Source organism: Temnothorax nylanderi, unplaced genomic scaffold (assembly GCF_030848795.1).
Source record: "Temnothorax nylanderi isolate EJ_2023f unplaced genomic scaffold, tnyl_v1.0 TNYL_tig0054_pilon, whole genome shotgun sequence".
Classification (NCBI taxonomy): Eukaryota; Metazoa; Arthropoda; class Insecta; order Hymenoptera; family Formicidae; genus Temnothorax; species Temnothorax nylanderi.
This window is the reverse complement of record NW_027249116.1, coordinates 832,457-848,320: the sequence shown is the minus strand read 5'-3', so window position 1 is coordinate 848,320 and position 15,864 is coordinate 832,457. Positions and strand designations below refer to the sequence as shown.

Below are 15,864 nucleotides of genomic sequence, written 5' to 3'. Positions count from 1 at the left end.
TGTGGGTTATTTGCAATAACCAATTGTGATATGCTTTGAGCAATTCGTGTTCAAGTTTCGCCCTCTGTTCTACACGTTTCTTGTTATCAACTACGTGAACGAATTAATTTGTCGGTTTTCATATCAATCGATAAAATAGATTTCTTATTTTTGAAACGTTCACCATTTTTCTGTTTCTAGAAAATTAAAATGTGATATACCGCATGTTCTTTTATATCGACATTTAATCTGTTGTATCGACATTTCGATACGGTATACGTATCGATATATGATTACTATAGCACAACGATTTGTTTTAATTATAAAATTTTTTTCTCAAGATTTTTTATTTCTAAATTAACAATAAATATAAATTAGAAAACTTGACAGTGATTTATTTTTTAAATAAAATTTTTATTAAATTTTTAATTTTTAATAATTTACAAAACTTATTTTTATACAGTAGAATAGAAAAAAAGAAGAGATATAAACATATATTTGTAAATATTTTTAATTTATAAAAATTTGTCTTTCGTGTAATGTTTATTTTTAAGATAAAATTCCTTCAACGTAATATGTTCAGTTGACTCGGTTGGTGTGGAAGAAATTTCATCATCCTGCTCTTCGTACGATTGAATCATAGATCCTTGCAAGTTTCTTATGCGCGAAAAAGAACTAAATCTTTGTAACCTCTCGGATATCGATAATGGAATCGCGCTTTGTGCTAAGGCGTAAGCTTTTTCCAGCGATTTTTTATGATTTATTTCGTTGAATTTATTGTGCTTAAACAATAAAACATAAATAAATAAAAGTCCAAAGAAGAGAAAAATAACAAGATTATATATTATTATAAGTTAACAAAAAGACAATGATAATAATTTTAGCTATTTGAAATACTTTTTAGATAAATAAATATTATATATATATATATATATATATATATATATATATGTGTATAATATCTGTATAACAATTAAGCTATCATACCTTTCTCACAAGCGTGCTCTTTTTATATTTTATAAAAGGTTTGATAGTTTTTAGATTAAGCCACTCACAATGAAGATTATCTTTAAAGAAGGTTACATGGTATTTTACCTGCGAAAGCATTCGTTGTTTGATTATATTTTACGAAGAATTATAAACAATTAAGAACAAAATATAGCGTAGTGTAAAACTTATAGTAAATAAATATAAATGTTATACATTAATAAAATTTTATTTATATTTATATGTGTTTGTATTTTCTAGAACTTACAGGAATTATTGATGATTCTTCTAATTCATAAAACTGTAAAGTCTCAGTCCAATCATCTACAATTGCGGGCCACCATGGATAACCATCCACGTGACCCCATACAAGACTTCCGGCATTATATATATTTTCTATTAAATCTTTCTTTATTTTCTTCGGAATCGGCACTTGCGGTACGGAACAAGAGGCGATAGTTTTATCTATAAACGTGTTTATATTTTCTATTGTTATTTAATATGTGTGTGTGTGTGTATGTGTACATATATATATATATATATATATATATATACACACACACACACACACACATATATATATATATATCATTATATAATTATATATAATATGCTATATATAAATAGTACAATATTACTCGAGTAATAACATAGCTTAATATGTATCGATGATTGTGTAGACGTAAAACACAGTAATGGATACGTGCTTGAATTTATTTCGCAATACCAAGTCTTTGGTACATCCACAGGGTCATGGAAATCATCACAGTATCGCCATTTCTTGCAGTTTTTCCTACAGCATTGAATCCATCTACCCACGTCTCTTCGTGGTTGTAACCATGATAATTTCTTCTCTTTACTCCATGTATCTTTACATGGCGACAATACGGTAGGACACCTTTTGAGACCTAAAAGAAAAAAAATAAATTCTTCGCATGTTGACAAATCTTGTTATTAGTTTGTTTTTTAAATTGATTCTTGAACAATATTAAGACATATAAAATGAAGCGTTCGAAAGAATTACTATACTTGAATATCGATAAGCATAAAAAATCTCGGCGTTGGAAAAAATTTGTGTGCACGCGTACGTATTATATGTCTATTACTATCCTTGCATCCGCAAGATAATTATTTCATTTTAAAAATAAATATGTGCTCTTATACTACATATGTTATAAATGTAATTATAATTATATCTATATTATTTATTCACATAAAAATCATAATATAATAACAATTACATTATAGCTTGTTACAAGAAAATGTATTATATATCATTTTACAAGTTTCACAGTTTTTATACATTTTCACTATTTTAACAATCATGCACTATGATACTGACAATTAATTAATCATTGATATACTGATCCTATACACAACAATCATTGCGATTTAATAATTAAAGAACATTTAATTAATATATTATTATTTATGTACTGATTTAATAATCACATTTACGCATAGTGCTTAATTAATTATGAATATACTGATTTAATTATCATTGTGATATTATACTGAGTAACTTTTTAATATTCAATGAACTTATTAATTCATAAATACACGATTTAATCATCATCATCATCATCAATATCTCTACCACTACCACCACCATCACCATCATCATCATTGTCATCATCGTTGTCGTTGTCATCGTCGTCGTCATCGCCGTCGTTATCATCATCATCATCATCATTATTATTATTATTACTATTATTAATACTATGCTAGTCTAATGACTGTAATAATCGATTTCTCCCAGCAGTTTATATACGAAAGTGTATAAATTCACCTTTCGGACTGCAGTTTAATTTTGACGATTGCGAAGAATCTTTGTTATTTTTCGCTCTTTTCTCATATCGTCCTTGTCCATATCGCTTATTCTTCTTATTGTCCAATTCAAATCGTACATTTTGCAACATAGCACTCAAGCTATCTTGCATATCGCAATCTAATCTTGCTTTCGATTCGCCCTGTTGCTTAGAAAATTCTGCTTTCTGTTTAGACATTTTTATCAAAAAATCTGTGCTTTTCTTAGAATAGTTTTCGTCCTCCGTTCTGTCCTTATCTTTGTCCGTAAAACGAAGCTTTTTAGGTTTTAAACCCTCTTTGGAGAAAGGCTTCCTTAGTTTGATGGGAGCGTTCGGAGGTACAGGCGTGGCTCTTATTGTTGTTGTCGGGGAAGTTACAAACAATTGGGGTGTTAAAGAGAGAAGCAAGGAATTGGCCCACACTCCGTTCTGAAAAAACAAATATAACATTAAACGTTTATTCTAATCCGATGTATGATTGTAGATTTAAACAAAACAGGTAGCTTCCTTCGCCAGTAAATAAATTCAAAACAGAATCGTTTTTGTTCGACCCAACTGGACTAATAATTAGTATATTTAAACTCATGAGTTTAAATATACTAATTATTAGGCCAGTTGGGTCGAATAAAAACGATTCTGTATTGTAGATTTAATTTAATAAGTTGAATTTTTTCAATTTGTATAAGATTATTAAAAAAGAGATTAGATTTTTCGAAAGGTCAATTGTGCAAAATATGCATTATTATTAAGCGCGCGTGCGCGCTCATATGTGTGTACAATATTTAGCGTGTAATTTAACGTAACTGGCTCTACATAAATTGCAGTATTTTATCAAAAACTATCTCGAAGAGCGAAGCGAGAGAGAGAGAAAGAGAGGGGGAGAGAGAGAGAGAGAGAGAGAGAGAGAGAGAGAGAGAGAGAGAGAGAGAGAGAGGGTGGGAGGGAGGAAGGGAGAGAGAGAGGGGGAGGGGGGAGAGAGAGAGAACCCTAGGATGCAAGTTTTGAGGAAAGACCTCTCGTAATCGCGGAACGGCTGAATACTAAGTGATTAAATTTTCTTGTCAGTAAATAATTGCCAATATATACTAATTAAATTACTATAAATTGAGGATAGATAAATTTGGCAAAACTCGGTGATATTCTGATTTACCCGTGGAGTTGTTCGTCCAACTTCCGCGACGATGTCATGTTGTTCGCGATCTTGGTCTTCGAATAACCGTATCGTTGTTTGCCTCATCGTGTGATTTACGCGATTGCGATTATCGCGACTTTTGGCCATTCTTCACAAAATTTCGAAATCTTACAACGCAGTCCGTGATTTTTCAGTGTTCAGTGAAAGATATAGGAGATAAAAGTGCGATCGAGATAATTTAACACGTAAAAGAGGCGCCACCGCTACGCTAAACGGACAACGGACTGAACGGACCGGGGACCGGGACGGGGTCGTCGGGGTCTACACGAGCACGAACACGGCTGCTAACTGCTCTTTCGTTCGAGTTGACAATGTTGACATTTGCTGCAAATACGAGCGAGCGTTCGTTAACACCTATCTATTTTACTATTTACGACAAAAAATGATACACTTCAGATTGTAGGTACACTCGCAAGACGCAGGTCGCTGGTCGCAGGTCGCAGTCCGCAGGTGCTTCCTGGCTTCAGACTCAAACACATGCATATTTATACAGTTTATCTCTTCGTTGCTATATAGATATATTATATATCTACATATATTTTAAATGTTAACTGTTAAAAATATTATAATGTAATATAACGATATAGAACATATATATATTATATATACATTGCGTAATGTGTCGATCCTATGGTATGTTAACATGTTAAATTATAAGACACAAGGGGGTAAGGTAAAAAAGGTAAATGACAATCTCTAGCTTGTTCCGCTCTTTAACCTTATGGCGTTATATCAATTAATTATCAATTGTCAATCTTATTTTGCTTCGAAAAGATATTCAAAAGTGTTTCTTCTTCGAAATTTTGAAATTTATTAAAATAATTAGAAAATTGAAAACAAAATATGAGGAAATTTTCTTGAAATTTCTTTCGGGCTTCGGGGTCTCCCACGATCCGCGGACCGCGATTCGTTAATACGACCCTGTCGTGGAACCATGGAACCTATTAGAAAATGGCGTCGCGGTGCGGCGCGAGCTTTCGGTCGCCGCTGCCCGCTCACGCTCACACTCGACAAGCAGTTATTCGCCATCGTAGACGGGCAGGCGTTACATGGACGCTGGACGTCGCAGTTGCGTGCGAGACGTAGGAAGAGGATTATCGTGAGGATAGTCATACGAGCAATTGGAAGAGAGAGGCGGGTGAGAGAATCCGTTTGTTGAGGTGAGCATACATATTTGTAATCGGCGGCGTGAACGTTGACGAAAAGAAAAGCTGGGATGCTGAATATGATGGCGAATTGACGACGTGCTGTCGGCAGCGACGGCAGCGACGACGACGGCGGCGGCGGCGGCGGCGATGGCGACGGTGGCGACGATAGCGGCTGGTGGCTGGTGGTGGCGGCAGTAGCGGCGCCGGCGGCGGTAGCACACCCATCACGCTGTTGCCGCGCGTACCCACGCGTACCGACGGCGCTGGCGCCGCCACGCGGACGATAGAAATTTTACCTGCCTGCCTGCCTGCCTGCTTACCTGCTTTTAGTGTAGAAAGTACGAAAAGTTATGCTTATTTTAGTTGCGTTCTTCCACATTTTTCTTCTTCCCTCTCGGGACAAATAGCTTCCGGGGAATATCTAGTGCGAATAAATACGACGAAATGCGAAAAATGCAACTATGGTCAATCATAGAAAGCGTAACTAATTGCAAGACGAATAGATTTTTCCTCTGAAACTGTACTTTTAGATCGATTGAAAAAGTGTAAGAAGCAAAAAGTTTATTTCCATTTGCTGTCTTTATCAATTTTTTACGTTTTCAAAATCTATTTTAATTGTATTGGTTTTTAAGTATAATAAAATGAGAGTACGTGTATTAATGTACATGTATATAATATATGAACAAATTTCCTTGCCTAGCTGTTATAAAATATACATATTTAAATTTACATCTGAAATATTTTATAACTAAGTTATTAATTCATGTCTCTATCATCTAAATCTATTCATTCAAGTTAATTTTAATAATGTATCGATTTAAATTTCTTTCTTAACATATGCACGTGTGTGTGTATGTTATTAATGTATATATTTTAATCAAGAAATTGCAACAAATATTCTATTCCCTTTTCCATAACGTAGGAACCATGTATCATATTTACATAATATTTTGTAAGAGTCATATATTTATAATTATTATTTAGAAATATAGTATTCAAAAATAATACTGCATAAGATTACATATACCTTGTAAAAGTTAATCTAATTACTTTGGATATCTTTTTTGTAATTTCTTCTTTTGTTTTCTTTCTCCAATTAATTAATTTATCTGTATGCCGCGCGCGCGCGCCTTATTTCTTTAATATGTATATGTAAAGAAATTTTAGTATCTTATATATTATTACTGGCGAATAAGCCATCCTTATTTTTTTATTATGTTTTTCTATACCGGCATGTTACATCTTGTCATGTTGTTTCTATTTTTTCCAATTTTTCAGGTTGAGCAAAATGTCTTCTGTACAAGTGGATCGTCCTCCAAAAGTGGGTCAAAACAACAAGAAGGAGAACGAAAAATCTAGAAAAGTTTTCAACCTCTCACACAAGAAACACAACAAGCATGATGACAATCGCTATTTCAAGTTCAGCAATAGAAAGCGACCTCAAAGTAGCTTCTGCAGCAATGGAAAGTCCTTTCCTCCCTACAAACGTAGAAAGAAAGAAGGGAGGTTTATCCCTCCCACGAAATTTTTGCTTGGAGGCAACATTTGTGATCCCTTAAATCTAAATAGCATGCAAGATGAGGAAATAAATCGAGCTATGAACGCAGTGACCCCAAAATCAAGTCCACTTCCTACTCCAAAACATAAAAAAGAAATTATCGAAGTGATTATTCCTCCAAATATTTGTGATCCTTTGAATTTGACAAATTGCAATGACAATGAAGAGTATGAAAAGCAGCTCATTTCGCCTACGAAGAGAAATTCGAAACGAAGAAATAGAAAGAGGAAGAGAGCTCTTTCTGGATCTGGAAAAGATGAAGAAAAGATGGTAAGAGAGTTTTGAGATATTTATTTATATTGTTTTATAAGTAACATTTTATTCATATTTGTATTTATTTATAAAGGTAATGATTTACAATTATAAATTATTTATAGATTTATGGTAATTTTAGATCGTATTTTGTATTATTTGAATTCTTAAAATTTCTAAAATACTTTTTGTGATTATCTCTCTTGTAATTACACACACGTGTATAATAATGTATATGTATATCATATATTTTTTAGAATTATGAAAAGACGGATTCCAACGAAGCAAAAAAATCGAGAGAAATTGAAGGAAACTGCACAGTAGATGAATCTCCAATGGAAAGACTTTCTGGTGAAAAAATTAGTTTAGAAGAAGCGCCAAGTGGACAAGGTGAAAATTGTCTAAAAGAAAATAAGACAGAAAGTCCACAGAAAGATAAAAATAAATTACGATTAAAGGGTTTAGAAGAAATAAAGGATAAAAGATTGAGAAAAATTGATGCAAAGGATAAAATAGTGAGCCCAGTGATTCCACAGCCTGGCGCATGGAAGCCCAGGCCCCAACATAGGCCCAGCCAGGATAAGAAAAAGAAGCAGCAACATCCAATGCCCAATTTTAGGCCTAAAGATGCTAGATATCAATATGGGAACTACAATAGATACTATGGGTACAGAAATCCTCATCATGAAGTAGATCCTAGATTAAAAGTGTTTGCACAGCGAAAGGAACTATTCCTGCTGAAGGACATTCTGGATATTGGATGCAATATTGGCCATATTACTCTATCAGTTGCCAGGGATTTTGGTGCAAAGAGTGTTACCGGGATTGACATTGATAGAACTTTAATAAATATCGCTCGGAAGAATGTGAAACACTATGTTAATTGCGTGCAAAGTCCAGCGAGCAATGAGGATAATGACAAGAGGGACTCTTCAGACGCTAGCTTCTTTCCCATGTCGATGCCAATTAGTTATGGGCCTGTAGATATCCCAGGATTTACAAAAAATAAACAACATAAGGGATTCCCATATAATGTTACTTTTGTACAGGTATAACGCATTTAATTCTACATGTGTACACACACCACACACACACACACACACACGCGCGCGCGCGCGCGCGCGCAGAATGCATACATATATACATGGTTGTTGCAACTAAACCAACATTTTCATTATAGTCATCTCATGATCTAAACTATATTAAACATGCTTGATTTCAGGGTAATTATGTGCTTGAAAACGACTCACTTCTATGCGCGGAACAGACGCAATTCGACACAATCTTATGTTTATCCATCACCAAGTGGATTCACTTGAATTTTGGCGATGCCGGATTAAAACAAACTTTCAAGCGCATGCACGCGCAATTACGCCCCGGTGGAGTTCTCGTACTGGAACCTCAGGGTTGGGCCAGTTATACGAAGAAAAAGAATCTCACGGTGAGCAAACATTATTTTTGGGACAAGTTTCAAACACGAATAGTATACTACTATTTAATAATATACTACTATTTAAAAAATATATTGCTTTTTTAAATATATTATTTCTGATTTGATATTTGATCTCTATTTCAATTCTATCTTTCAGGAACGGATTTATAAAAATTATCACAGTATTGAGTTCCGGCCGCATAATTTCACGCAGTATCTTCTATCTACCGTTGGCTTTTGCAAGTGCGAAGTTGTCTCTATATCGCCTCACCCCTCCAAAGGATTCCAACGACCTATACATCTCTTCACCAAGGCTGGTGGCCCTCCTTCCACTATTACCGAACGAGCCGACGATGACGTTACGAGCGATACGCTGCAGAATCGCCAAGAGAGAATGACGAGAAGAGATCAGGAAGAGATCCGCGACATGGAGAGAATGAAGTACGAGCAGGAATTATTTCCGAAAGAAAATATCAATAGAGGCAATATGTCGGAGATCAGTCAACACAGTGGAGATATGAATCAATATGAACAACTGGCGAACGTTTACGCACCCAGTACAACGCCGAGCTATGATACTCCAAGCCGCAATAGCGATAGTCAACCTTTGGATAGTCAGCCTTCAGAAATGTCGAGGATAAAAGAAGAGAAAGAAGAAAATTCATAAATGATAGAAAAAGGAAGGAAAAAATTGGAAAAGAAAAGGAAGAGGAGAGGAAGAGGAAAATAAGAAAATTAAGATTAATAAATTTAGAACAAGACAAGAAGGGAAAGACGAGGAAAGTCGAGAAAAGGAGGAGCAAGAGAAAAAAAGAAGAAACGAAAAGAAAGAGAAGAAAATTAAAGTATTAATAAATTAAAGAAAGAAACGGCATATTTTCGCACATCTATAGCACGGGAAATTGAAGTAAACTTGAAATTATATACGTTCCTTATGTTTCTTCTAAAAAATTTAAGACGTTTTTTCCCATAATTTAGTTGTAAATCTATCTCACGTTTAACTTGATTTTTATCTTTTTTAATATGATTAATTTTTCGTCAATTTGTTGCAAAGATAAGATTTATGATTTATTTGCAAAAACAAAAAATACCAATTCAAGAAATATGTGACCAACGAATGTTAAAAGAAAAAAAAGGAATAACGCTTGAAGAATTATCATGCATTAGATTCAATCCACTTCAATTTCTCCATTTTAGATATTTCTTTTTCTTCTTTTTTTTCTTTTCTTCTTTTTCTTCTTTTTCTTCTTTTATAGATACAAAGAGAAATTCAATTGATGTGTTAAGGGGTGCAGCGCGCGCCTTCATTATGAAAATTTCATTCTTAGAATTGATAGTAACAAGGATCGTTTTTAGCACCTGCAGCATCCAAAGCTAATTCCTATCACCAGAATTATACCGGATTCTAGCTAAATTATATAAAGTAAAAAAACTTGTAGAGGATGTGAAGCAGCGATGGTTGAATCTATAAATTATAAAAGGTTGTAAATTTGTGTAATACTAGAGTTAAATTAGATTAGTTTAGATTACATTTCATTCGATTCTTATGATATAAAGTCTGTTTATCTTAATTAGTATTCTGCACTCTTTATTATTCTCCCCCTCTCTCCCTCCCCCCCCCCTTTCTCTCTCTCTCTCTCTCTCTCTGTGTGTGTGTGTGTGTCTCTCTCTCTGTTCCCTCCCCCTCCCTCCAATATGAATCTTGTATAGATTGAGCAAAAAGTTTGTTTCTTTTTTATTTTGTATTTTATTTGGTTTTAGTAACCATAAGATTGGATATAAAAATTGTATAGTTAGAAACAAACTTTTTGATCGATTTAATGAGCAATTCAGTCTGAGATTTGATATTTAATAGGAAAATGTGTTTTCTAAAAATTTTAGCTAGATATTTTTACACACATACAGAAATAACCTTTTTTCCTCCTCAGTAGACATTAGACATTAGATGATATTATGATTCGAGATGATAAAATTATTGTGCGCGCGCGCGCTCGATATTATTGAATAGAAGATATAAGATATAATAGTTCGTAGCTCAATTAAAGCGAGCGATTTAGATCCCCTGTGTTGGTTTCTAAAATTCAAATTCTTTATTGAAGTCTTTTACATGTTTTACGAATTTAAGTACTTCAGCAATATTAATTTATCTACTTATGCTTTATTCACTCTATAACGTTTTCTCTGCGTCAAAGCACGTTAAAAACTTCATGCTCATAATATTCCCCACATATATCGCTACGTTTAATGAAAAAAATGATCAAAATCATTACGCTGCATTGAATGTCATTACTGAACTTTAATAATACTAAACTGCGCATTTGCATATTCTCATTATTATCGTATAGAAAAATGTAGAGGAGGAGAACGTTAAAGAGAATGTCAACCAGTTTGACGATCTTTCTTTGTAGTTCGTTTCATCCACAAACGAAATGCAGAGCTGTTCACTTTTTTAATGCACGCTATGCTAATTGTATAATACGTAGTAACGTTTACGCGAGCGTTACTTCTGTAGTAACAAGATAATTCACTCGTTTACGCGGAGTAAATTATCGTAAGTTACTACAAAATCCCGTTTACGCGAAGGAATTATCGTAAGTTACTACAGAAGTAACGCTCGCGTAAACGTAGCATAAGAGAGAGATAAGATCATTACGCGAGGCTTTTTCTTTTGGACCTCCAATGCGCAATCCAGTATTATTAGAGTAAGTATTTTAGTGATAATACTGATAATTGTATTAAATATTAAATACAGTCTGAATTTGGTATTATGTGTGTATATATATATATATATATATATATATATATATATATATATATAACATGTTAGTTCAATTAAAAAAGAATAATTTTCTGTTTTTTCTCCCGACTGCTGCCAACCTTCTTTTTAATTTTATTAGTGTAAGAATCGTATAGGAAAATAACGAACGAACGTATTATGTTAATAAATATATATTTATAAGTAGTTATATTTGTATTAAGGTTAAATTTATTAAATAAAGAAAAATATATATATATTAGGTTGATCAAGGGTTCGTTCGCTGCTTTTCCTTCTCTTTTTCGTTCTATTTGCATAGGAAAAAAAGAACGAAAGTATTCAATCAAAACACACACACAACAAACAAATTTAAATATTATTATTATTATAGTATGTTAGAGTTGGATCGATCGAAAGCTTCGTTCGTTTTTTTCTTTTTGCTTATGTTTTATATCCACTCATAAAAGCGAGCCGTGTATATATTTGCATAAAAGTCATATGTCAGAAATACGACCGAGCCAATAGATACATTTTGCTCTGAGTACAGAAAGTGTAAAAAATGTAACTAAAACGAACAGTAGATTTATTGTTTAACTGTAAGGCTGTTATATTTATTTATAGATTTGAAACCCTTAAAACCAGAGAGGGGGAGGGAGAGAGAGAGAGAGAGAGAGAGAGAGAGAGAGAGAGAGAGAGAGAGAGAGAGAGAGAGAGAGAGAGAGAGAGAGAGAGAGAGAGAGAGAGAGAGAGAGAGAGAGAGAGAGAGAGAGAGAGAGAGAGAGATGTAAAGGAGTTTAATAATTGAAGCGCTTGTGAGTGGACCTTTTGGCCGTAATAAAGAAACAAAAAATAAAACATGATAAAAAGTAGATGGCATGAAATAATCTATTATACCATGTTGCTTCTTACCGCATCTTTATATGCAAGACACATAATTATAGTAAATTATAATAAATTTGTCAAGCATCCGTCGCGTTTTATCGATTAGCATCACTGGTGGAAAAATGTCTCAGAAGTTTTCAAATTATTAATTAGAATTTCTATAAAAATTTTCAGACTCAGAATGCTCAGCATTTTTCCGATTTTCTTATACGAATTGGAACGTTTTTCAGAAAAACTCAACAAACAAAATAATAAAATATTTCAGACTTTTTCCGCCAACACATCTTATTTGTAAATCTGTGTAATTTATCAAAAATTTTCATTAAACATATACGGATACTGAATAAATATTACGAAAATCCTCATGTAATTATTTCTGAAAGTATACGAGGGTAGTCTGAAAAGTTTTGAGCCTCAAACAAAGTATTTTTTCGGTCAAATGTAGTTTTATTTTTCAACATGTCTCCTTATAAGTCGATGTTAGGCTCAAAACTTTTCAGACTACCCACGTATCTGAGAAATTTTATATATTTTTTCAGAATTTTTTAAAAGTTAATTTTTACAAAATTTTTGAGAAAATATGAGAAATTTTTTCACCAGGGCATCATGTACAATACAGTTGATCATTTTATTGATCATTATTTTATTTTTATTGTTACTGTTGTCATCATTGTTATTATTAATATTATTACATAATACATACATATAATTAATATAAATAATGTGCGTAAAAAATTACGCGTTTAGTACAAATTTAAGATGATCGACAGCGTTAATCTTTTTTAACGCTCTATCAAGCATTCTTAAAATATCGTTCAGACAATTTATTCTGTATGCCTACGCATTACGCGCGGCGGCTATGCCCATCCTCTCCATCGTTATGTCCGGATAGATTTTTACTCTTGATCTCGAATACATGTATGACAAATAATGTGTGACATGGATTTTACATGGCGCGAAGAAAGTTACTCTCGTAACTCGTTACGATCCGCGATCGTTAGAACCTTTTAAACTCGCAACGCGACGCCTTGGCAGTGACCTGATCCTAACCGCTTAAATTCTCACTACGTGTCGACTCTACTGCGTGAATACGAAAAAAAATCTCTCCTTTTTTCCATTTCTCTCGAATCGAAAAGTGTGCGAATAAGAATAATTGGCTGGTAAGAGAGGAGCGTTGACCTGCAACAAAGTTGACCTCCTCATGAAATCCTTACACGTTACACGTTTATATATTATACGTTCTTGTAAACTATAATACCTACTAAACACTTGTAAACTACTACTACTACACACTACATACATACTACTGATGGTTATATATATATTATAGTGACTTATTGTTAGTGACTTGGAACAACTTGGAACGACGAATGGCGCGTGGCATATTGACCGTAACGTAACGTACGTAAATTCACGCGTACGTCGCACGTATTATATGATATCTACAGAGAAATCGATCAATCACCTACAATCTACATAATGCATAACACAACGTTGTGTTTTGCATGCATTAGAATAATATGTGTTGTAAAATAAATGTAATTGGTTGATCTCTCTGTGCGTATTTCAGCTACGTCCGTTTGATAATAAGATGGACTTTGCCACTTTTAAATCGCGCTATTGAACGCTCCATTTTGACGAAAGGTCTGTTTCTCTTACAATTAACTGCAATGTACATACTTTTGTTGCGCTCTTTTAAAATTTTTTTTATTTTGAACATAGAGAAAGTATATTTATTATAATACAGCGCTGCTAAAAAAAGAACAGACCTTAAGCCATTGACGAAAGGCCTATCCTTTACGCGCTTTTTCTATTTCGTCTCTCCCTCCTTCTTCCTCTTCCTTCCTGTTCCTTCCAATAGCAGGAATCTGAATCTTCTGGCAGTGGTAAATATGCCTGTTCGTTACTCTATAGCCAAATTTCTCCTTTTACTTTGCCGCCTCTGCAGCTCTTGATCGTTTACCGTGTACTCCATCGGTCAAAATAATTTTTCAAAACATCACGACTCGCATGACTCTGTGATTATATACTTGCTAGACACATATCTCGCTTTGGATATTGTGCAACTAATTAAGGAGCGAACCTAAGGAACGAGTGCATTTTTTCCCTCCCTGGATTGGAATTGTAACGATAACTCAAATTTAATTTCATTGTCAGTGAAGCTCAAACGGCTAGCGAGTATCCTTAAATGATACGCACACGTTAATTTATGACATCGCAAGTACTCCCGCGAGGTTTCTCACTTCAGCCCATTTCAGCTTTATCGACTCACGGATACCTTAATTAATTATTGGCTCGTCTCGCAATCGTACAATTAATAACTTGGTTCATATACATATAACGCTACGTTTCATGTAACATGAGAACGAATTTTAGGATTGAAAACAATTAAAATTTATATTAAAATGTACCTATGACCTTGTTTTTGAGTGGCCAGCCATTTTTCATGTGATTCAATAGATCTTGTGAAAAAAATGGAGATGGTATTAGTCTTGTCGTTTTATTATCGATCGTATCGAGAAAACGAACTGAAAAATCTCTTGTCAGAAGACTAATAACGAAAAATGAAAATAACAAGGAAAAATTAAGGAATGGTCAGCTAATTATCTCTTTATGCATTGTAAAATAAAATAAATTAGATATTAAGTAATATACATATAAAATGTTCCGTAAACACGGTTATCATTGATTTATACTGAATACGAGCGGTAATTATTAATTAAGTTGTCTCGCACAAGAATTAAGTAAACGGGTAAGTAAACAAAAGTATGTTATCACAAAAGTAATCACAATATTGATAATGTAAACCACAAAATCTAGATGTATATATATGTATACTGTATATGATACAATTTTGTTATTTTTTTCAATGCCAAGTCCATCCTCGAAGTTGCCTCGAATTAAATACGTAATTGAAGCAACAAATTGAAATCAAGTGCGAATCGAATAGATCGTATATGTCATAATTGGAACTAGATGGATAGATCCTCTTGTGTTGTGTTAAAATGCGTAATCAATGTCTGAAATGGTCTGAAATGGTCTGAAATGGTCTGAAATGTGCAAAATGAGCTGATGTCGAATTAAAGATTTTATAATTAAAATTGGAAAAACAATTGTTTAATTTGTGAAAAACCATTCCTCCACGTATTTACATTTTTTATGCTATTTGATGGGCATTTTCATGTGAACGTGAACCACCAAAGGACTCCCAAAAGAGTCCCAGTTATCGCTTAAAATCTACCAAAAGGCGCCAGCGCCCCGCTTTATTTATCGCTACGACCTACTGGACAATAAGTCAGGTGTTTTAGCGACTTGTATCTTTTTATTCGTCGACCAATTCCCAGAGCATCAAGGCAGCGTCGGTGCCGCCGACGGTGACGACATTCTGGTCGTTGTAGAGGAACCTGGCGCAAGCCACCAACGAGCTGTACACCTTTTCCTCGACATATTCAGCTTTGGCGCTGGTACATGGATATCTGAAGAGTCGAAGATACCCTTCGGCATCGCCGCTTACCAGCATATCATGTGCAGCTGATCTACTGGAAGTGGTGACAACTGTGGTCAATGGATAATAGCGGTTGTTCCATTGCCCTGCGAATACACAATCGTAAAAATCTCGCTTATACAATCGATTTCGCGCGATCGTTAGTGAGTTAGAATTATTTCTTATCTTCATAGTGACTAATAAGGAACTAACCAGAAGTCATGTAACCAACGGTACAGTTGTGGGTGTACCACTTGACATCTTTCATAACCAATGGACTCTTTTCCGACGACAACACCTTGACGTCCCCTAGAAGCAAATATACTTGAATTTATATATTGAATATACGCCAAGTGACTTGTCGATTATCCGAGTCTTTTGTTAAAG

General features: G+C 34.0%; 3 protein-coding genes across 7 annotated transcripts in view; 1 reads left to right on the top strand and 2 right to left on the bottom strand.

The window, feature by feature from the left end:
- Window positions 1-494: 494 nt before the first annotated feature.
- On the bottom strand, window positions 495-4,729 carry LOC139772922 (uncharacterized). Its single transcript, XM_071706978.1, has 6 exons — window positions 3,925-4,729; window positions 2,756-3,203; window positions 1,674-1,874; window positions 1,235-1,431; window positions 967-1,074; window positions 495-761 (listed from the first exon to the last, which is right to left on the bottom strand). Exons 1-6 carry the CDS (start codon window positions 4,051-4,053, stop codon window positions 495-497), a joined length of 1,350 nt encoding a protein of 449 aa, XP_071563079.1. The 5' UTR covers window positions 4,054-4,729.
- A 195-nt stretch (window positions 4,730-4,924) lies between these two features.
- On the top strand, window positions 4,925-9,927 carry LOC139772876 (7SK snRNA methylphosphate capping enzyme). Of its 3 annotated transcripts, none has more exons than XM_071706860.1 (6): window positions 4,925-5,126; window positions 5,233-5,452; window positions 6,393-6,942; window positions 7,182-7,973; window positions 8,147-8,365; window positions 8,514-9,927. In XM_071706860.1, the coding sequence occupies exons 3-6, from the start codon at window positions 6,403-6,405 to the stop codon at window positions 9,021-9,023; spliced, it is 2,061 nt and encodes a 686-aa protein (XP_071562961.1). In that variant the 5' UTR covers window positions 4,925-5,126; window positions 5,233-5,452; window positions 6,393-6,402; the 3' UTR covers window positions 9,024-9,927. The 3 variants fall into 3 exon arrangements, with proteins under 3 accessions (XP_071562961.1, XP_071562959.1, XP_071562960.1); XM_071706858.1 differs by having other exon boundaries at window positions 5,224-5,452; XM_071706859.1 differs by lacking the exon at window positions 5,233-5,452.
- Window positions 9,928-11,289: 1,362 nt separating this feature from the next.
- The window catches only part of Dcx-emap (Doublecortin-domain-containing echinoderm-microtubule-associated protein), a 29,039-nt gene continuing 24,464 nt past the window's right edge, over window positions 11,290-15,864 (bottom strand). For all 3 annotated transcript variants that reach the window (XM_071706854.1, XM_071706856.1, XM_071706857.1), the window contains 2 exons: window positions 15,691-15,786; window positions 11,290-15,584 (listed from right to left, as the gene is read on the bottom strand). In XM_071706854.1, coding sequence (XP_071562955.1) covers window positions 15,316-15,584; window positions 15,691-15,786 — 365 coding nt within the window. In that variant the 3' untranslated portion in view covers window positions 11,290-15,315. The remainder of the gene's footprint in view (window positions 15,585-15,690; window positions 15,787-15,864) is intronic.